General features: G+C 39.6%; 1 protein-coding gene across 1 annotated transcript; it reads left to right on the top strand.

Moving 5' to 3' along the window:
• The first annotated feature begins 2,296 nt into the window (after nt 1-2,296).
• Nucleotides 2,297-21,819, top strand: LBR (lamin B receptor). The gene is given in 15 exon segments (XM_086631754.1): nt 2,297-2,342; nt 6,961-7,141; nt 8,639-8,827; nt 10,519-10,602; nt 11,207-11,333; nt 11,336-11,389; nt 12,000-12,196; nt 12,925-12,979; nt 15,514-15,708; nt 17,007-17,110; nt 17,527-17,652; nt 17,749-17,917; nt 19,212-19,292; nt 19,394-19,516; nt 21,562-21,819. Coding segments are annotated over 14 exon segments (1,830 nt in total). The 5' UTR covers nt 2,297-2,342; nt 6,961-6,976; the 3' UTR covers nt 21,723-21,819.
• The last annotated feature ends 1,097 nt before the right edge of the window (nt 21,820-22,916 follow it).

Raw genomic sequence — 22,916 nt, 5'->3', positions numbered from 1 at the left:
TTCAGGGACAAGAATCAGAGGAAGGAAAGGTTGCAGGCACCCTTGGTGCCCACTCCAGCACCAGAGGCCTCTTACACTTCTTACTGAAATCAAAAGAGAACAGAGGGTTGAATTTTGAAGGATCAGCATCATATGGGGACACAGCTCTTGTAGTCTTCTCAGGTAGATGTGATCCTGTAGTGCTTAACATTTCTTGTTAAAATGAAAGCCAGGAGAATTCTTTTCTCAGTTTTATGTTGTGGGATTGAGATCCTTTATTTGTAGACTGGCAAATTTCTGTGCTTCTGAGGCTTTTATACAGTCACTGAAAACCTAACCTCCAGCAGTGCATAGGTAACATGATTTTGATGGTGATGGCCTGACTGGATTTCACATCTGTCCCATTTAACAGTTGGCCTGAGACGGTCCTGTAAATATCTCCAGAATAGTCTCTCCAATGTATACCAACTACCAACAAGTTCACTGGCAGAATTGTAATAAACAGTTCTTAATAGCCCAATAGCTTTAAAATTCATATTTAAGCACATTAATTGTAGGCTTCTGTTGCCAATAGAATGAAACAGCCTCATTCCAAGCATTAGTTGCTGTAATCAAGACATCTACCGAAAACAGTTCTTAACATTAATTGTAAACTGTGCTATAGTAGCAAAACAAAAATCTTAGCTGGAACCAAAAACATTCATTATCCGAAGCCAGAAATGAAGCTTCAGTTACATTGTTATATATATTGTATTACAAAATGTCTTTCAGATAAAAGATGATTGCCTTAACAACTAAAGAACAAATTTATTCTGACTGCATTTATTTAAATTGATGCTTAAACATGACTATGGTTTGACTCAGTAATTTCTAATCTCATTTATCACCTCTTATTGCAACATGTAGTGAAAAATATCAAGAATACATAAGAAAATACAACCTGACCTATTTGGTATTCAAAAAGGGGAGATACAAAACAAAATAAAATTAAAATTACTTGGGAAAAAATAAAAAGTTCAAGACCAAACTAGGCAGAATAAATAGTAAAACACATTTTTAAAAAATAATTCACATATGAAGGCCCCTTTCCTGCATCTATTTACTTAGATAAAAACTTGTCATATTCTTAATTCAAACATGATAGCGAGAAACTTTAAAAAAATCCCACAAACCTTCACAAATCTGTGAGCAAATAAATAACAGTAAATTTCAGACAAGTTAAGCTGGTGGTTACTATAGGGCCTATTGATGTTCACTTCTGGTTGTGGTTCTTTGGTTTGAGTTTTTGTTGTTATTTTTTAATCTGAGATTTTTGCTGTGTCTGTGTGGTATTGCCAGTTTTTTATTCTGCAAAATGGCAGTCTTGTCTTTCAGGAGTTTTCCTTGATTTGGGAAGCTTTATTAGACCAGAATATTACTTTGTCAGCCTGTGTCCAAAGTTAGACAGTTTGGGAGGTCCATAAAGATTGTACAAACACTTCCGTATTTCGTGCTTACAGGATTTAATCTTAAGACCCAAACAATGGGTCAACTTACTTCACAATAAAACTCACTGCGTATGACAATTCGTTAACTTTTTCACAATCTATTTTTCTCCTGTCTGCTTAAATATTGCTTAGACTTCCTGATTTCAAAATCTGCCAGGAACTTGAATGGCCTTTCTGGAAAAGTTGCCTGAAAAGGACAAAAGGACAATGTTAACCACACACTGCTGTTTTTTTTTTGCACACCACATCCCCCCTCCCTTTTTTTTTTTTTTTTTTTTTGTCTCTTTTAGAGAGAGGCTGTTCACATTTCAGCCTCGCTGGGTGCACGGCTGCCGGGAGCACGGGCAGTTGTTCAGTCAGTGTAACGCTGCAGCGTTTGAGGCGGCGAAACCACGAGCGCTCCGTACCCACAACCTCCGGTTTTGTTTACCGCCCAGCGGCGGGGCCTGTGTGGCGCAGGCGGCCTGAGGCGGCTCCCGCCGCCGCAATGGCGACGCGATCTTTCATCCCCGCTCTCCCTCCCCGAGCTTCTCCACCCTTCCGAGCTCGCATCCGTTATCAACCCTCCGTCGCCGCGAGGGGCCGAGCCGCCCGGCTCGTCCCTGAACCGGGGCGGGCGGGCAACGGGCCCGGACGGGAGGACCGCGCCATCGCGCGGCAGCCAATCGCGTGCGGCCACCCCACGATTCAAACGGCGCGTCGCGACCAATGGGCGCGGTTGGCGGGCGGAAGGGGGCGGGGCGGACCGGACCGTAGCGCGGCCGTAACCGTCGCTCAGGGCGGTTGTTCCCCTCAGCGCAGAGCGCCGCGCTTGGGCCCGGCTGCCGCTGCTCCGCGGAAGCGCCTCCTGCCCGGCCCGGTGGCGGCGGGCGCCAGGTAAGGGCATGGCGGCAACGGGAAAGGCGCGGGCCGGGACACACCCCCCTCCGCGGCCTTCCCGGGAGGAAGAGCTGCGGCCAATCGCCGCCGCCGCCTCTCTCCGCCCCCACGCACGGGTGTCGGGCTGCGGCCCCGCTCAGGCCTCTCTCCCGGTGGGTGGCCGAGCGGCGCCCTTTTCCGCTGCCCGCATCGCTTGTTCGGGGCCTGGGGGTAGCGGGTTTGGGCTCTCTCGCATTGTTCGGGACGCCGCCGTCCTCCTCCGCAGCGGCATCGGGACGCCGGGCCCGGCGCGGGGAAAAGCGGCGGCCACCCGGTGTGGCGGGGGCGCGCCGTGGGAGAGGCTCCCCGCAGCGCGGCCCCTCCCTTCCCCCGCGGCGGAGGCCGCGCGCCAGGCCCGGGCCGGGAGCGCGGTCGGGGCGGGGCCGCGCAGCGGGGCCGAGGGGCCGGGCCGCCCCCGCCCCCGGCACGTGGGTCCCTTCCTGTCAACACGCCGCCGCCTCTCGCGGCCTTCCGTGGGGTGCTCGAGTTCCTGGCGCGTTCCCTCCGCCTTCAGTGCTTCTGATGGAAAGCGTTTTTAAAGGGGGAAAACCTCGTTTCCCTGCCCGAGGTTTTTATTTTACCTCGAGGCTTGTTTGTGTTTGTTTTTAGCGGTGAAGCTAACTTGGCTGTTCAGTCGAGCCAAGCTTGAACAAGGGTGGATGCCTCCACCGTTATGGAGGTAGAGAGCTAGAAACGTGAAGTGACTAATGGTAATCCTGAAAAGGCCCTGCACGGCTTCGGCTCTTTGGTGAATTCGGTAGTAACTTTCTGTGTAGGAAGCTATCTTGATGTTTTTGTTGTCTGTCGGTGTTTTTATTTTCCTACATTTCTTCTTTTCTTGCGTTCAACTGGCTCTTTCCTCTGACATAAACCACATTTTCTACCGGTGGTGAGATGTTAGAATTAGTAAGTAATACTGGTACTGGATATGTATGAACTTTGCTCTTCCAAGAGGGTAAACTCTGTTTAGCGATTTAATTCTTCTTTACACTGTGCACCCAACTTCTGATGATGTGGTATGATCTTCTAGAGAGTACAAGCTAGCAGTCTTTTTCCTCTTATTTGCTTGAGGAGTGAAATATCTTTCCACATATTTCGTAAGAGAGTCATTAAGAAAGACCAGAAATAGACGTATGGGGTAATACGTTTCTCTGCCATGTTTCTCTTTAATTGTTTCATTCTCAGTTGAGTCAGCAGTAACTTTTGTTCTTGACCAACTTTTAAGCTCTGGGGAGTTTTGTGTTAATTGGCTTTGTGTAGGATGCAAAATCCTTTTGAGCCATTCCTTTAGAATCTGGATTCCTAAAGGAAAATCATAATAGTGCAGAAAACACAAATTTCATCTTGGGAGTAAGCGAATATAATTGCAGTCAGGTATCTGTGCAGTACAGGTTTCATTGTATGAAATAAGTTTCTCTTGAAGGTTCTTGGATATGTATTTTGAAACCCTATGAATTAAAAAGTTTGTAAAGGACTACTGTGAACAATAGGCTGATGCCAACTGATTCCCTGAAAATTATCAGGGGTGTATGTAGAGCCTGAAAGAGCGGTAAATTCAAAATATAATTTCTAAACTGTATTATTTTTAAAGGCAACTTGTCTGTATTTTTCTTGATGCCAGTAATGGTTTTTGTTGTCTGAACAGATGAAGGCCGCCTTTAAAAGGTGTAGCTTTTTGAAGTGGGATGTATGGAATGAGGATTGCAAACCTATCTCACAGGAGGCATAGGAGTGCAGAACAAGGTGGTAATTTTTGATAGGATAAGAAGTAATACCTACTTTTTTAGCATTTAATGTTTGATCTCATTAGTAAGCTTTAATATTAAAGGAAAACATGGAAAAATAAGTAGGTCTGGCCATTAGTAAGGTCGTTCGTTACTTTTGAATCACAGGATAATACTTCCACTTGCTTAAATTTATTATTATTCTGGAGTTTTATACTGTTGATATCTACCTCAAGCTGAACATTGATTTAGCTTCAAGTCCGTCAACCTGACGTTTGCTGGCTTCTTAAAACTAATGTCAGCTCCTTTTGAAAACAGGGTTTCAGGAGGGGAAGGTCTTTCTGCCTTTAAATAAATTATCAGGTTACCTTTTCTTTGGGCTATCTTTGGTTTTGTGTACAAAAATGCCGAGTTTTGAAGTTTGGCAGATAATTGCATTTTATTATCCCTGCTGAAATTATATCTGAAGCTTGAAGTGGTGGTTATAAATTGTGAAAATTGATTTATGTATCCTTAGTAACAATTTTGTGGAAAATTGTTTCCCTTTTTCAAAAAGGATTTAAACTCCAAAGATTCTGTTTTTCACAATTTTGTCCTAGGATCTGGCAGCTTTGTCCTGGTCAGGCTCTGAGTTTACAGACGATGGATGCCTGAGGTGTTCCAGGTCAAAAGGAGAAACAGTTGGCTGGAGCATAGGAAGTACAACAGCAAAAAGGAAATGAAGTCATAGATCAGGTTATGAGATCCGGTGAAAGCTATGACTGGCCATGGTGGAGGACCAGCGTTTAGGCTATTTATGGAGAAAGAGGAAGAAGCTGGAACTGGAGCAGTACTAGATGTGAATCTCCTAAAGAACTGCCTTTTGGGTGAAAAAAACTGGAAAGGAGACAGAGATGGGGATTGAGATCAGATCTTGAGCCCAGAGGGGAACTGGAACTAGTTTGACGAGCTAGGGCAGAATAGACCAAAAACCCCCAAGGAATTAGCGGGGGTAAGGAGAGAATGGAGAAGAATTTGAAATGAAAATATGGAAATTGTATTTCATGTTGACGAGCTAGGGCAGAATAGACCAAAAACCCCCAAGGAATTAGCGGGGGTAAGGAGAGAATGGAGAAGAATTTGAAATGAAAATATGGAAATTGTATTTCATGGAGTCATAAGAAACAAGACTCTGAATTTGAGGGAGTTCAACTCTGAGATAAAACAGGGTTGAAGGAGTAGGAATTCAGAAAGAGTAAGAAAGTAACAAGAGACTGGGACAAGAAACACGAGGTAGAAGATGAGCTGGACAAGCATGTGCCTACAATCATAGACTAGAACTCTGATAATTTTTCTAACTGGTGAGTATCAGTGAAACCAAATGATAACACTTACTTTTTTCACTCCTTCAAATGTTATACAACAAAGGAGATGGCCAGATGTTTCTGTTCTGAAGGAATTAGGAATGTTAGCAGTAAAATCTGCATGAGATAATTTTGCCGAGTTTTTGTTTCTTCTTTGACTTGGAGAGCTACACAGGTGTAAAATCTAACAGCAGAAGCAGCAGCTTCAGGGAGTGCCAAAGTGAAAGTTGATTGAAAAGCCTTACTTAGCCCCATCCCCCAATGTGTTATGAAGGTTTGTGATTGCGTATTAACAGTAATTTTTGCCAAAGAATCTGACTTTTCAGTGCAGGTTAGTTAATGTGTAATGGATGAGTATCCAGCTAAATATTTGTTTTCACCTCATTTTGTGTGGCTTCATCTTACTTGTAACAAACAAGTTAAAATGCTTTGAAACAAAAATACTTGCTGATTTGTTTGTTTTTCTTCTTCACTCCCCCCAAGTTCCTATGTTCATCATATAAATAGAGATAGTACGTCAGTTAGTATGTATTTTACCTTAAAGACAGCCTCACTTTATATGTTGAGGGCTGAGTCACAGAAGTTCAGGTTAAAAGTATGTTCTACTATGGATACTGATTTTCAGAAGGCAATGACATAATAGAAGGCACTCTTCGGGGAGTTATACAGAGCTTTATATTTAAAAACATATCTTTAAGTTGCAGTTGTGGTTTTCCCAGTGCCTTGGTGTGATGGACCGAGAGTGGTAGTCACTTAAACCATGTTTTGCTAATATCAAGCAATAACCTTATGGTGTAGAACAGAGGGATAGAATTTAGTTTTTCACAATATTATGTGATTGCTCTGATGCTCTACTCTTTTTACCACAGGCCCCTGCAAAAGGCATTGTGTGCCTTGTGCTAAGTAGGTGGAAAGGAGAAAAAAAATATTAACCCAGACAGGAGCCTAAATTCTGGTATTTCCTAGCTTTCGAGTGTTAAACGTAATAAATTGAAGAAAGTGTGTAATGTGGCTGTGTGTATTGAATAGATTGGGGACATTTTATTTTAACATTTAGAAATCATCACTTCTGTAATTTTTGTAAAACCACAGGAAAGAAGGTTAGAGGACACTTAGACACCATCTAATTTACTTTTTTCCATCTAGATGAGATCAACTGCATTATGTAATTTTGGTCTAATATATGCTTTGGTTTTAATAGTCTCTGGTGATGGAGCTTGTATATCGTAGCTGAATACTGGTCTAGATGTACTATTAATACATTTGAACATTTTCTCGTAATGTCTAACTTCAATCTTTGCTCTATTTTAAGCCTATTTCTTCTCTCTACTATTAATTTGGAGAATAGATCATTGCTATTTTCTTATCAGGCAGCTATTTGCCTATTTAAGGTGAAGAGTTTTGTACTTTAAAGTTTCCATGTTCTGGCCTAAGTGATACCAAAGGAGAGTATACAAAAATTAAGCCTAATGTTTAGCTGTCATATGTATTGATTTATTTCTTTTCTAGGGATTCCTTTTGGAAAATGCCGAACCGGAGGTTTGCTGATGGCGAGATGGTGATGGGCCGTTGGCCAGGAAGTGTCCTGTACTATGAAGTACAAGTGACTAGTTACGATGATGTTTCTCATCTTTATACTGTTAAGTACAAAGATGGGACCGAACTTGCATTGAAAGAAAGTGATATAAGGGTGAGTACATGTTTATATAATTGTCAGTGTTCCTAATGCAAGATTATATTGATTTTTATGATGTAGATGAAAGTACAACTTATAATTGGGTAGTTGCCTTGGAAGTTTTCATTAACTGTGTCTTCGAGGAGTTGGTGCTAAACAATAGCTCTGTCCTATGTGACATCTCAAGTAGAAGTTCAGAATGCTGACCCTACATTTAAAGAAGTGTGATTGTTTTCTTTATGTTGAAAAAACAGTGATACATTTTGGGAAAAAATAAGTCTGATCGTTCAAGAACTCCAGAGCATGATTGTTCATGAAAAATTGTTTGCGGTAGCTTACAAAAATGATAATTTCACTTTTTTTCCACTTCTGAATAAGAACATTTGAGAACAAATGGAAGCGTGTAGTTAAGGATCATGGTAAATATAAATAGCATGTGCCCTTTAAGCACACAGTTAAAAGATCTGTGAATAGCTTGTACTGTTTTAGGTTGCCAAAGGTTTCATAAGGTATTTTGCTCTCTAGGTGACAATGAGGGACTTTTGAAAGAGTCATGTCATATGTGTATGAGCACATCCCTTCCTCTTTACATATCTTTATTATTTCACTTTTTGTTACTAATAAAGGCCTTTGAAACTCTGCATACAAGTTTCATTTCAGTTTAAAATGTGATAATGCACGAGACAAAAAGCTGTTTGAATGTTTGCTGTAATTGATTTTAAGACCTGTTCTGAAACCTGCATAAGTTCAAAGCTGACTTGTGCGTCTTCATGTGAACTGTAGCTTCACTTTTTGGTAACAGTGTACATGGCCTGTAAGTGACCTTTTCTTTTAGGACAAAATGTTTCTGCCTTGAGCTGAACAAATGTTTTCATGCTTTAAGACTTTCTAACTTGTTTACTTTGTGCTTGCAGGTTAGCAAATTCAAGCTGAGAAAATACCTTTCTTTGTCATAAAGCATTTCTGCCTTATAAAAGTTGTGTTGTGGAAATTTTACTTGGGAAAATAAGCATTGTAGACTTCACAGAAAAATAAAACTGTACTTTTGGGGAAATCTCTATGAAATTAGTTATTACATCTAATTTAATGATTTAGCTGACTTGAGGTTTTTAATGTTGACCTGGGCAGTGTTGCCTTATACAGATCATTCTGTCTTGATACGCCAAATGTGTTAATAAAGCTAAGTGACTGAAACAATAGCCATTTCATGTACTGTAAGCGTACTACCCTCTTAAACCTCTGCATAAGAGCTTGGTGCTCACATCCATAGCCTGATTTCTGTAGCTTTGACAGGAATTGTCAGCAGTTGGACTTGGGACAGGATTATTTGGGTATTGCCAGCAAAATGAGTATGCTGTAGTTGCTCTTTCTTAACAGCATCGATATAAGGAAATAAGAGAGAATTCTGTTGAACTGTATGCCAAAGTCGTCGTCACAAAAAAAGCAAGTGTCTAAAATTGTTCTTTGGAATGTCTAAAATAACATTTCGCCTTCTTCACCTCGTTCTTTTAGTCACAGTCATCATTCAAGCACAGGAAGAGCCAATCCTCTTCAAGTTCTCCTTCCAGAAGAAGTAGTAGCAGATCTCGATCTAGATCTCCTGGTCGGCCAGCAAAAGGCAGACGTCGTTCTTCTTCCCAAAGCAGAGAGCATAAAGATGACAAAAAGAAAACCATTCAGGAGACCAACGTGGTTCTACCGGTATTAGGTTTTTTCCTTGTTTGTTTTTCCTGTATGTATGGGTTTGTTGGATTTTTTATTTAAAGCAAACTTTTTCTATTTGCAAAAGATCTGTTTTATGCATATTGGGTTTATTATTTTACAAGCTAGCTGTAGTCCATGTTCCCTGGACAGCATAATTAGCTGCAAAAGTGTATCTCAAAACTGCCTTTTTTTTTAAATAGTCTTTCTAGGTTGCCGAATTGTGAGGAAATTCTTGAAATGTTAACATATGTTGTAAGTTCCATTTGAATTTGGTGGTACAGTGAAGTTCTCAGAATTCAAAAAACCCCACAAATTCTTTAATATTGTAATATCAAAGTAGTTGTTAGCTATATGTTCCCACTTGTGAAATGAGGCAAAGAGAGCCTACTTTTAAGATGTGTTAATCAATCATAGCAGGTAGATATTTGAATTTGAAATAAAATGAGTTCTATTTTCATGTACTGTTCATTAAAATAGTAATGGAAAACACATGAAGCTTCTGTGGGACAATTGCTGCAGAATTCAAGTGTGGGATATCTATATATGGCCTTGAGGATTGATAATAATGCAGAAGCGTTTACACTATAAAAACTATAAAAACTATCCTGTAAGGATTTGTAAGTTTATCAGATAGCTGGTTTTTAGCTGAAATTTATCGTGTTTGTTCTTGGCCTTTTTGTGAAGATTATTTTGAGTACTAAAGAAGGTTCTGTTTTTCTGTAAATGAAGCATAGTAGACATGATGTTTCTCTGTTAAGAGACAGCATTTCTTCTGCCTCTTGTGCTCCTGAGATAGCTTCAAGTGATGGTTGTCTGAGATTCAGTCCCTCGAATTGGAAATGCCATCTGTTGAAAATAGAGAGGTTTTAGTTAGGCTTCAGCTAAACTCAACCAGGCCAATCTAATGTAAATAGATATAGTTTAGTAAATTGCTACTACCAAAAGGATTCTTTGGCACTGAAATTGCTGTGATTTTTGTTTTGGAGTGAACTACTTTGAGCTGTGTGACCCAGTGCATAGCCTGTGGATGATATGCTCGTTTTAAGTAGTTTGTAGCCAGCAGCTACACTTTACTTTGGACTAAAAGGTTAAAATACCTTTGGTGTTTTTCTCCTGGTTTCTAATTGAGTAGGTTTCATCTATTGGTTGTTGTATGACTGGAGTGACCTGGTTCTTTTTGACAAAGGTTAAGTTGAAATAAAACAAAACAGAGGAGTTGTCTTCCCAGAGTTGTGTAAGCTAGAATAACTTTTGTAAGAGAATTTATTTCTTAGAAAGATATTTAATGGAAAACCAGGCTTCCAGTCCTGCAGAGCAGTGTCATATAGGACACTGAAGTTTCCTCTGCTTTCCTAATAGAGTTACTAAATAGATGTGTATTTTGTACTTGGCAGCTTGTAATGATGAGTTAAAAGTAACTTGGAAGCTGTATACTCTCTTAATTTCATTGTAATTAAAAAAAATTAGTAACATTTCCTATTCTTAAATGAATTTTCTTCCCTTGTTTGTGAGCTGAAACTGTCTGTGCTTTGGATATTGAACTCACTTGTTTTCCTGTGGAGAAAACTGGAGCAGTTGCAGTTGAAAAGAACCTAGATAGTTAGTGTTCTTAATTATTCATTGTATGCCTACACTTAATGCAGCTGTTATTTTCAGAAAGCTAAAACTAGGTTTTTTCTTTTAACCAGAAACCAAGTGAGAATAACACCAGAAGCTACAATGGTGAGCCTGACAGTACAGAAATAAATGACACATCCAGCATAATCTTGGAGGTATGAACAATGTAGTTACTCTCAGAATGTGATTAAAACTAAGCTTTCTCTGAAATCCCTAGAAAAGGGCGATACAATAATCAAGGAGAAATAAAAAGAAACATAAAACTTGGAGGTTAAATAACTTTACTCTTCAGCTAACTGAGTTCAGAGGAGAAGGAGATGAAGTTGTTCAGAAGGGAAGAGTTCTAGAGTTGCATAACATTCACTTTTTCTGTTTATTTTTCCATCAAACCCTCATTGGTTACTTTTGTTCATAATGTTTGGCCATAGGAAGTGATTATTTTTATCTTCGAATCAGTTCTTTAGTCTGATTGATACCTGATATACAGAGTTATGGCAGAAAGGAGCAGAGGAGGGTGGAGATGGATGACCTGTACTGGAACTGCTTCTGATACGTAATCATGGCCTAACCGATCACAATGAAACTGGTTTTAGCCGGCTCTTCATATAAATGCATAAGCTTAAATATTCTATAGAAGTAGAACACATTTTATATTGCTGTTTCATAGTGAGTAATGTCCTCCTAAGTATAAAATATTGGAGTAAAAGAAGGTGAAATCACTGGAAAGTTTTTTAGTACATTCTTTTTATTCATTAACAGCAAAAGTTGAAACCAGACTTGGAAATAGAGCGTGTGCTTGAACAGTACAGCTACAGCTTGCGTCCAAGAAAAGAAGAAAAGAAAAAAGAAGAGATATATTCAGAGAAAAAGATTTTTGAGACAATAAAGGAATTGAGAAAGCATCATCAAAAACAAAGGAGCTAGAGTTTGGTGGAAGAATTGGTATGTGTGCAAATTGTCATATAGTAGTCATAAATTAGTACTTTTCTGTTTTTTTGCTTATTGACCATAGACTGTCATGTCAAGAACTGTTTTTCTGATATTTGGACCCTGGTTGCAGAATCCAGAGTCATATGACTAGTGCTTCACGTAGTCTGTACTGGTATCTGTGGCAGTTGAAGAACTGTTATTACACTTGGTTCTCTTGTGAAGTACAGCGAAGATCTTGAGCTTCCTTTGCACAGTGAGATTTAAGTACATCCAAGTTAAATTTAGGAAGTAACAAGCAAAGTTTTTACGTTTTTAAAACCTAGGTGCTTTGAACTTGACGGTAAAGTATTCTTTATACAGTTTTTTGAACAGTTTTAAAGGGATGCAGTGGGTGTGATCCTTCTGTTTGATTATGTGACCCCCATATGGGAGTGAGAAGGATGTCTCTGTGTCCCATTACGTGACTGGGGGATTGCCACTGTCTTTCTTCAGGAATAGATAATGACAACCTCTTTTTTGTTACTAAAGTTAATATCGAGCTTCATCAGTTGGATTGAAACTAGTTTGTTTGTGTTTTTTTTCCTATATTTATCATCTAATATGACATGATGTCTGTTTACAGGGACCTTAGCACTGATGTTTTTCCTGCCTGCTACTGTATTGTACTTGCTGTTGATGTGCAAACAGGATGACCCCAGTCTTATGAACTTCCCTCCTCCTCTCCCAGCACTTGAAAGTCTTTGGGAGGCTAGAGTGTTTGGTGTTTTTCTTCTGTGGTTTTTCCTTCAAGCTCTGTTTTCCTTGCTGCCGATTGGAAAGGTAAGCTGTTAAGGAGCAATTGGGTCTTTATGGTTAATTAGTGTGTTGGGCTGGAAGGTAGAGTCTGTTCTTGATGCAGTGAATTTGAAAGCAAATAAATTGTTTTTCCATCTTAAGCTGAAATATGGCTATTGCAGATTTCTGTGAGCTTAAAATAGCAGAGTTTGTTAAGAATTGAATGGCTGTGCATTTCACAGTCTTACAGTAGAAAAGGCAGAAGACGTTATGTAAGAGTTCAAATCAAACCATGAATAAAATTTGCTTGACAGAATTCTAGAAGAATTTCAGGTGTCTGACTTTTAAATTGACAAACAGGTTGGTACTCAGTTTCTTATTGATATCTGGTGTTTTGGCAAATGCTTTGTTTCCTTCTTTTTGTGACTTGAGGGATACTGGCAGGTTCTGGAAGAACGTTATAATAAATAGATCCTTCAATCATGTTGTTCTGTTGCTATACATGTTTGCAATGATTGGAGCTGTTCTGTTTTCTTGAGGCTGGTTAGGAAGAGATATTTTTTTTTTTAAATATTTTTATTTGAAATTGTTACCCTTTCTCTTTTGATACCCAAAGTGTGCTTTTGAGAAAAATACATGTTCTTCAGATTTGAATGTGTCCAGCTGGTTACCTTGGTGGAATGCCTTTGTGGCAGAGATGTACCTGATTTCCTTCCCCTGCCAGTGTGCCTAGGAAGTACTTTGTTGAAACACTAGAATTTTATTCTTCCTAGGTTGTAGAAGGCCTGCCCCTTTCCAATGGAAGGAAACTGCAGTACCGGATAAATGGTAAGCACGTTGCAGTTGCTTATTCTGAAATTTAATACCACTAGCTGATTTGCAATGCTCAGTACCATAAGGTACTGTCGTGATTTAACTGGGCCGGCAACTAAATGCTACACAGCCACTCGCTCACCCTCTTCCACCCCTGGGGAATGGGGAAGAGAATTAAAGGGGAAAAGGGAAGGAGTCTCGTGGGTTGAGATAAGAACAATTTAATAATAATAATATTAAATTAAAATGAAGAATGTTAAAATAATAATTTTATATATATATGCAAACAGGTGATGCACAGTGTAATTGCTCACCACTCGCTGACAAACGCCTGGCCTGTCACAGCAGGCAGTCCTGAAACAGATAAATCCCAACAGTGCAATCCCAGATGAGAGGCCCAAAAACGGAGGGGGAGAGAGAGAGAGAGCACTCCCAAGAGTTCAAGAGTGAGGCCCCAGAAGAGCAGAATACCTTCTTTCTGGTCAGCCCTCATCTATGTACTGGGCATGGTGTTGCATGGTACGGAATACTCCGTTGGCCAGTTTGGCCCTCAATCTGAAATCTGGGTTCAAATCGTAAGAGGAGTTGTGGGTCATTTGTTCCCGCCATGTTCCCCCCCAGCTTGTTGTGCTTCTGCACGTTGGTAAAAACATGGGAAGCTGAAAGATCCTTGAGGTCTCAGTACCAAGTGTAAACACCAGTGCGCTATCAACATTCTTCTCATAACGAGACCCAGACTAAAACCAAAACACAGTGCTCTTCTGGCTACTAAAAAGAAAACTGTCCCAGTCGAAACCAGGACAGACACAAATGATGAAAGATACCTAGTTTGACCATACGGCGAATCTGTTGTTAATCTCCAATAAAATAGGATGAGACTTTTCTTGGAGGAAGGTGGTTTGTAATGATTAGGAGCTAACTGCCCCAAGAGCAAGACATTACACTATACCGGGCACCTGATCTGTATCCAGTTGTGACTCCTGTTATTCCTTGTATAATTGCTAAAGGGGCGGTTGCCTATCAGAAGCATTAGTAATGCTCATGTAAGAACTGTTGCTCCAGAGATGTTCAGGAGTGATCTTATCCCATGTGTCTAGATCATCTTGGATGTCTCTGATTTACAGACAAGTAAAAAGTGTGTTGTAATGGATTTAAGATGTTATTCTTGCCTGGCAAAGAACAGTTCTGAGTCCTTACTTAGATCTGATTTGGCTTCCTATGAATAAGGCAAGTTTCTCATCTAGGTTTAGAGTATAGTTTGACATATTTCAGCAGTCCTGCTTTTGCAGGCTTAAAGGGAAAAGTATACTTTGATGCCTTGTGGGTACTGCAGACTGCCTATTTTATTAGTCAGTTCAAGAACACTGGTGATAGTAGTTGAGTGGGGTTTTGTCATAGTCTGGCAAGATGCACCGTTTTGAAGTTGGAGTAGGGCTGTAAATTGTAGAAGCAGAGTGAATTGTATTCTGCGGAAGTGAGTCATACTGAGACTGCCTCATAACATTTTTGATTTTGGACTTCTATCTTTAGTAGGGGCATAGTCCTGTATTTTTTTTTTCTGTATTATGATAAAGGAGGGGGAAAAAAAAAAGAGGGGAAAAAATAAAAGATAAGCCATCTCCTTGCTGCTTCAAAAGCTAAGTCTTGAAGCAACTTTGAAAGCCTTCTTGAGGAGAGGAAGACCACCAGTTGACAGGACAAGAGGCAGTGGGCACTAACTGAAATACAGGAGATTTCCATCTGAATATCAGGAAACGCCTTTTTTACTGTGGGAGTGACTGAGCACTGGCACAGGTTGCCCAGAGAAGTTGTGGAGTCTCCATCCTTGGAGATATTCAAAAGCTGTGCGGACATGGTCCTGGGCAAATGGCTCTAGGTGGCCCTGCTTGAGCGAAGGGGTGGACTAGATGAGCTGTGGAGGTCCCTTCTAACATCAACACTTGTGACCTGGTGAAAGGGTTCGTAGAAGGTACTTAGGTGAGAGTGTATAGAATCATTCCTTTCTACAGGATTTTATACTCTCAAAGTACAAAAGTCTTGTGTTCGAGTTTTGACTTGACAGTTATTTTTATACTTTAATTACCACTGCCTGTATTGAGGTATATATGAAGATAACTGTATTTTCTTCTTTGAGTTATCTGAGCTGTCCCACAGATAAGAGATTGTGACCTGCTGTCATTATCCAGTAGTATTGAGGATGAGTATTACTCATTATCCAGTGAGTAACTGAGTATTATCCAGTGTCAGTGTCCATTTTGCCTCTAGAATCTGAAATAGGATCCTATGTTGTAAAAAATATAGGAGTGCTCAGAGTTCTTTTGCTTTTGATGAGGAGCACAGGAAATTTCAAGGCATAGATAGAATATCTCAAGTATATTGCTGTGCCCCAGAAGTTTGAACCTCAAGAGCATGGGATGTGTCAGACATTGTTGGAATATAGACAAATCTTGGAAGAAGTAAAAATGCAGAAAGACTGGACTAGGTAGATGCTACTAGAATGATTTAATTTTTTTATTTTGGCTAATACGTTTTTCTTCTACATCCTGTAGGGTTTTATGCTTTTCTTTTGACTGCTGCAGCTATTGGAACTTTGTTATACTTCCGATTTGAACTTGATTATTTGTATGATCACTTCATGCAGTTTGCAGTGTCAGCTGCAGCTTTTTCTGTGGTGTTGAGCATTTATCTGTATATTCGATCCCTGAAAGCACCCGAGGAAGAACTAGCACCAGGTGGAAATTCTGGTGAGTTACAAATATTTTTCGATAATTTCTTTCCAATTGTTTGCTCCTGTTTCATTTTTATGAATTAAAGGCTAGATTTAGGCCTGGTTATTATAATACTGTGACTTTTACTTTCTACCAATGTAAAATTAAGATTGGAAATGTAATGGAGGCTTTTTTGTTCACACTCAGATGCTGTAAAATGTTTAAAATTTTAGTTGGATTATTTTGAGTAGCTTGTGTGAAAATATCTTGGCTGGTCTAGTGTCTAGTCCCCTAGCAATGAAAGGACAGTTCCTTTCTGTTTTCAGCATTTGTCTGAGGCTTGTCTCGTTCGCTTCATAGTGCCTCAGCTGGTGGGCCTTTTCCTGAAACAACTAGGAACAGAAAGAAAAACTGAAAAAAGAAAAAAAAAAATCTAGATTTTTGGCAGTGGGGAGTCAGGTACAGCACTTGAAATTATGGCGTATTTCTAAACTTTTATTTTGCCTGTGCACTTTTAAAACTAGTTAGTTGAATTGAGTTTTCGAAAGAAATTTTGGTTCAGTCATGAGACTCCTTACCCAGAAAGTGTCAATTATGTGCATACGTTTTTGTAGGACAAAGGGTGGATTGAGAAGTCGATTAGGATTAAATATTAAACAAACTGCTTTCAAAAATGATTGTATGGTGACTAAGAAAGGGAGTTTATGGACAGAACATTTATTGTATTAAACTGAAGTATTCAAATATCCACAGTTCCATTGTCAGTGCAGCATGTATGTGTGTGAAGGGAAATAATAAATTATCATAAATCTTTTTTCCTTTGAAAAGTGTAGTTCTAGTCTCTATAAGTGGCGTAGTAGCATTTTGTAACTGTTCTGCAAAGTGCTTGTTATTTGCTAACTCAGTGCAGGGTATCTTGAATTCAAGGTATTTTATTTTCCTTGTTGTCCATCTCTTTTGATGGATAGATAATTGCCACAGCTAAAGGAATTCTTGCTCCTAGAAGGGAGCAATAAAGTAGGAGTAGTAGTAGTTAGTTAATACAGTAAGATTGTGTTCATGGAAACTGTGATGTGAGCTTCAAGATAAGGGTGAAAATAAAGAAGGAACAAGGGTCAAGGAGAAATAAGCCTACAGTAATGTCTAAAGTATTTAGTCCTCCTCATAAATAGAATATTTGGGCCTTATGCTCTTGCATTTTTCTTGCCAATCTAAAGGCTTTTTTTATATATAATGAGAGAACTTTAGTAGAAGGTAGAGACTGCTTTGTTGGGGTGCAATGTAGTGGCAGATAAAACAAAGAGTGTTGCTAACAAAGGCTGTCTTATCTGCAGGGTATTTTGTTTATGATTTTTTTACTGGACATGAACTAAACCCTCGTATTGGCAATTTTGACCTCAAGTACTTCTGTGAGTTGCGTCCAGGATTAATTGGCTGGGTGAGTCAATAATCTTAGTTTTGCTTAAAGAGTAAACAAGTGGATTATTATAATTTTTTTGAATACATATAATTGGTATTAAGGACACAGTATGTATTTATAAATAAGAAAAAAGTATTTACAGTTTTATGTTGCCAATTTTTTAATGACCGTTTTTATTCACTTTAGAAAAATTTCTACATTCTAGCTTCTTTGCTTTGTGGGAAATGAAAACCCTTCTTAGAGTATCCATACATTGACATTTTACAGCTTCAGAAATGTAGTTAGTTGCAAACTGTGGCTTGTGAAATAGGTTATTATTTTTTTTAAACTTAAACAGTGGTCAAAACCATCTGTATTAAAATGTCCTGTAATGTAGTAGAAAAGATGATTTTCTTTCACAAGGAGAATTTGTAATAAAATATTTTCTAAACTAGGTTGTTATAAACCTGGCGATGCTCTTGGCTGAAATGAAGATACACAATTGGAGCACACCATCTCTATCAATGATACTTGTGAACAGCTTTCAGCTTCTGTATGTGGTGGATGCTCTTTGGAACGAGGTAAATGACAATCATGTTTAACTGTTACCATTGCTAAATACAAAGTTAAATGAATGAAGCTTTGTCAATGCTAAAATCTGTTCTCCTTGTTTCTAGGAAGCTGTTTTGACTACAATGGATATTACCCATGATGGATTTGGATTCATGCTAGCATTTGGCGATTTGGTGTGGGTTCCATTTGTCTACAGTCTGCAGGCCTTCTATTTAGTTGGTCATCCTACTGCGATTTCTTGGCCTGTTGCTGCTGCAATTACTATTCTGAACTGTAAGTTACAGTAAATGTTACCGTTACTGGTAATAACAATGTAGGACTGATTTTGTTTCTTTGAGTTGTGAGGTGAAGCTGTAGCTAAGATGCAGTGATCGTATTTTCTGTATTACCATAGCTGGTGGAAGCATGTGTCTGGCTACTGTTTAGTAGAAGAGTATCATAAATTCTCATTTTATTAAATGAAGGATAAACAAGAGCCTGGACACGTGATTTTTCTGTTGAGAGGCATCTTTAGATGGATGCTGTCTAGAGTTGCAGAAGTGACTTAAAGCATTTTGAATGAAGTGTAGCAGATGCCTTTTAAAGTCAGTCTGAATGACTGTGAGTGACTCTTATGTGTGTAAAATAAGTCAGTAGCTTGTTGGCTATGCTTTACTGAAACGAGGGAAAAGAGCTTTTGCTGTTTAGCAATTTGCATCTCCTTCCCTGATGCCTATAGTTAGAAACTCAGATCAAAGGAAAACATCTTTTTTTCTACAGGAATGCTTTGAGAAAGGATCTTGCGTCTTTAGGGGACCTTAAATTTGCACCAATATGGCCTAGTAGTTTGTCCTTTTCATCTAAGTAGTAAACCTAAAAGTTTTTTGTAGACATGACAGAGAATTTAAAAACTTGGAAAGAACTTACAACTTGGTAAGAACTTACAACTTGGTATGTGCAATCCTGAGAAATACATAATCTTTTTTTCCTTTTCAGTTAATGTTTTTTTCTTGGCTTTTTTTTTGTTGTTGTTTTTTTTTTAAACATCTTTATTTGAAGTATGTTGTGATCATGCTTTTTCAATATAGCTTCGGAAAAAGCAAATTTAAACTGCTTTGTGAAAATGATGAGGGCAGTGAATTTCAAAACCAGATAATACTTTGTTGTCTGGTTCTTTTAATATTGTGAACTTGTAAATGGTTGGTCAGTTTATGGAATTAGGGACTGTATATAAATACTGGGCTGCTAACAGAGCTATAATCTTATAAATTGCAGCATGTCACTTTATATGAATTTCAAACTCAGTGTTACGTTTAATAAATGCTGTCAGATGTAAACGCAAAAGTAGATGTGAAAATAAAGCTTCTCCAAAATCCTAAAAGTTAGTCAGTAATGTGTAAGAACATACGGAACGCAGGTTTCCAATAGCATTTCTGTCCTGTTAGAGCTCTGAGAACCAGAGAACATCAGTTACGTCTCTGAGGAAAAGAGATGTAATAAGAGCGGCAGAGAGCATGTGAGTGCTTTTGTTGAAGGAAAGAAAACTGGAAAATACTGACAATGCAAAATAAAAACTATTTATTTTCAGGTATTGGGTATTACATATTCCGCAGTGCAAATTCTCAGAAAAATAATTTCCGAAGGAATCCCGCAGATCCCAGATTGTCTTGTAAGTGCGTTTTTTGTTTGTTCAATTGCTGTACAATGCCTCTTTGTACTGTTTAAATACAGATTTCAATTGTTGTATTGACTACAATACTCTATTCACAGATCTGAAATTTATACCCACTGCAACTGGAAAAGGGCTTCTTGTCACGGGTTGGTGGGGTTTTGTTCGTCACCCTAATTATCTTGGTGACATCATCATGGCTCTAGCATGGTCCCTACCCTGTGGTAAGTTCCTGAAACTAACGTGGATTTATTAAAAATGCTTGTGCGTTTTTGCATCTGACTGGGTCTGAAATCAAAAGTGATAATTATTTGAGATACTAAAACCTGTAATTAATTGAATGGCAAATTTCTGTGTCGTAAGTTTAATACGAGACCAATTTTATCTTACCTTTTATATCTTACTATAGATTTGACTCTTCTTTCAGACACTTATTCAATAACTATAGGGCTTGCTTGATAATAAGTTGTTCCTTGCATTTTTTTAGGCTAGTGGCTGTGCTATAGTGTCTTCAAAGGGAGTTCCCAAAAAGTGGGAGTTTGCTTGGAGACAAGAGCTGCCACATACAGGGATGGACATTTAAAAAAAAAAATTAAAAGACAAAGGAGTGGAATTCTGTTTCAAAGCTTTTGTTAATGAATACTTCCTAGTTTTCAGGAAGTTTACACTTGTGGGATGTTAGGGAGCCTTTTGTCTAATGGGGTTTTGTAGTCCTGATTCGTTGCAGGAGCTTAGAAAAAGCAGTGGCAGTTTCCAGAAATACATCTGATCATGGTAGTCCTGCCCCCTCTCATTCAAGTTTGAAAAAACGGCTTTGGGCTCCTCCCTTGCCTCAAGGAGTTTCTCTTCTATAAAAGCACAGAAATTAGCATGACAAAGGCTCTCCTGAGACAGAGCTACTCTGCACCCCATGGCACAGCCTGGATTTTGCAGGTTATGGAACACAAGGAGTTTCGGTGGAGTGGGACTTGGTCACCAAGTGCTTAATGCCCTGATCCAGTGCATCAGCTGAGAGAGGATGCTGAAGTTCAGGTGTTCCTCCAGGGGTTAATTTTATTTTGGATTTTAATGAGAAGTAGACAGTACTAGATTAGCGAATACACTTGTAGACAGTATCCTGGAAGAGGCTTCCCCCTGTGAAAATGAGGAACTCAAATTCTCTGTCAGCATCATAATGGCAGAAGTCGAAGTGTTGCTGTAACTGTGTGGTGGTTGAGGATGTGTGGGAGGGCACCATAGAATAGTTTGGGTTGGAAGGGACCTTTAAAGGCCATTTAGTCCGACCCCCCTGCAGCGAGCAGGGACGTTTTCAACTAGATAACGTTGCTCAGAGCCCCGTCCAACCTGACCTTGAATGTTTCCAGGGATGGGGCATCTACCACCTCTCTGGGCAACCTGTTCCAGTGCCTCACCACCCTCAGAGTGAAGAATTTCTTCCTTAGATCTAATCTAAATCTGCTCTCTTTCAGTTTAGAACCATTACCCCTTGTCCTGTTGCAATAGGCCCTACTAAAAAGCCTGTCCCCATCTTTCTTATAAGCCCCCTTTAAGTACCAGAAGGCTGCCAGAAGATCTCTCCGGAGTCTTCTCTTCTCTGGCTGAACAACCTCAACTCCCTCAGCCTGTCATCATAGGAGAGGCGCGCCAGCCCTCTGGTCATCTTTGTAGGCCTTCTCTAGACCTGTTCCATGTCCTTCTTATGTTGGGGGCCCCAGAGCTGAAGGCAGTATTCCAGGTGGGGTCTCGAGAGCAGAGCAGAGGGGCAGAATCACCTCCCTTGACCTGCTGGCCACGCTTCTTTGGATGCAGCCCAGGATACGGTTGGCTTTCTGGGCTGCAAGCGCACTTTGCTGGTTCACATTGAGCTTTTCATCCACAAGTCAAATAGTGTCTGAGTAAAGCTAGAGTTACCATCTACACCCGAAATAGAGCTGGGGCTTGTGTGGGGCAGCTTAGGTCTAACTATTTATCTGATTTTGATAGCTAAAGAGCTTCAAATATGTGCCAGCTTTGCAGGCACTGAGAGTGAAGTTGGTAGATTTTGAGACTCGGAATTTTAAGGATTAGTTTTTTGTCGGTCTTTTTCCTCTCCGCATGTGAACCTATCATGCAGTTTTTGCACTGTCCTGTTGAGTATTTGATACTTTACGAGTATAAGATTCGTCAGTCCATAACAACTATGTCACCGGTTTAGTACATGTTGTTAATAGCTAACGTTTTTGGATATTTTTGCTGTATCTGAAGTAACTTTCTCACTTTATTCCTACAGGTTTTAATCACATTTTACCGTATTTCTATGTGATATATTTCATCTGCTTGCTTGTTCATCGAGAAGCTCGTGATGAACATCATTGTAAGCAAAAATATGGCTTGGCATGGGAAAGGTATTGTCAGCGTGTACCATACCGCATATTTCCTTACATCTACTAGAGCACTCCAGATGCCCGACTTGCAAATTACTTCCAAAGTTAGTTTCTTTGCAAATAAAAAACATACCTCTTACCTTTGCACTTGGTCTATTTGTTATTTAGGCTTTTTTTACAAAAAAACAAAACAAAACAGTGACCAAACAGTAGAGTGCATCAACAGGTATTTACATGTAATCTTACTTAAATATGTGAATTATGTGAACTGACTGTCTGTGACTTCAATTTTTTTTTTTTAAATTATGAATTTCAAAAAGTCCCGGAGCCCTAATTTTTCAAGTTTAAATTTTACCTAGAATCCTAAGTTTACATTTTTTTAATTGCATTTAAATAAGCACTGTGATGTAAAGTATATTATTTTTCTTAATACAGTAAATACAGAAATTCCATCCAGTTCATTTTTTGGTGTTACTTGTACCATCTAACTTCAGATGTCTGACTTAGTTTCCTGAATTGGAGGAGCAGCAGGGTCTCTTTGGTTGGTGGAGCTGGAAGTAGAGGATTTGATCCCCGTGAGGGGCCTGTGCCACGGGCAGTGCTGCCCTGCAGTCCTGGGCCCAGAGCTGGCACAGCTCAGCTGTGTGGTTGTCCCCCTCCTGGCTTTTCATTAGTGGGATTTTTTTGGTCAGGGAGGCTCAGGTGGCCCCTCCTGCCCTACGCCTGCAGGAGGGATGAAGGGATGGGATTGGGAAGAGAAGTGAATGGGCACCACAGTCCTATCCTGTCCCATCCCATCCCTGCATTCTGGAGGCAGTTTCAGCACAGACCAAGGGGGACTCTGAGCTGCTGCCTGGCAGCACCCCTGACCCTGGAGAGAAGCCACACTTCTGGCTCAGACTCCTGAAGGGAGATGATACAAACACTTGTTTCAGCTGTGGGCAGAGCTGTGGAAGTGAGTAGTGAAGCCTAATCCTGCACCTGGCGTTTTGCATGGGGTAGCAGAAGGTGCGGTGTATGTGTTTGACAGGAAAGAGTAAAATGGCCACCGTTGGCTTATCCTGATCTTTGTAAATTATGTCTTAATGTACTATAGCATTTACCGAGTGTGTATAATAAAGCCACCATGCTTTCGCTGTACAGGGTTTGGATTGGAAAATGCGGTAGCTTTTTTTTTAGAAACAGGAGAAATCAGTGACTAAATCCATTTCCAGTAATTTTTTTGGAAGTGTTCCTTGAATAAAGGTTTTTGTAAATTAAT

The sequence above is a fragment of the Tauraco erythrolophus genome, chromosome 2 (assembly GCF_009769465.1).
Source record: "Tauraco erythrolophus isolate bTauEry1 chromosome 2, bTauEry1.pri, whole genome shotgun sequence".
NCBI lineage: Eukaryota > Metazoa > Chordata > Aves > Musophagiformes > Musophagidae > Tauraco > Tauraco erythrolophus.
Note: the sequence above shows the minus strand (reverse complement) of the source record. Positions and strands in the feature narration are given on the sequence as shown.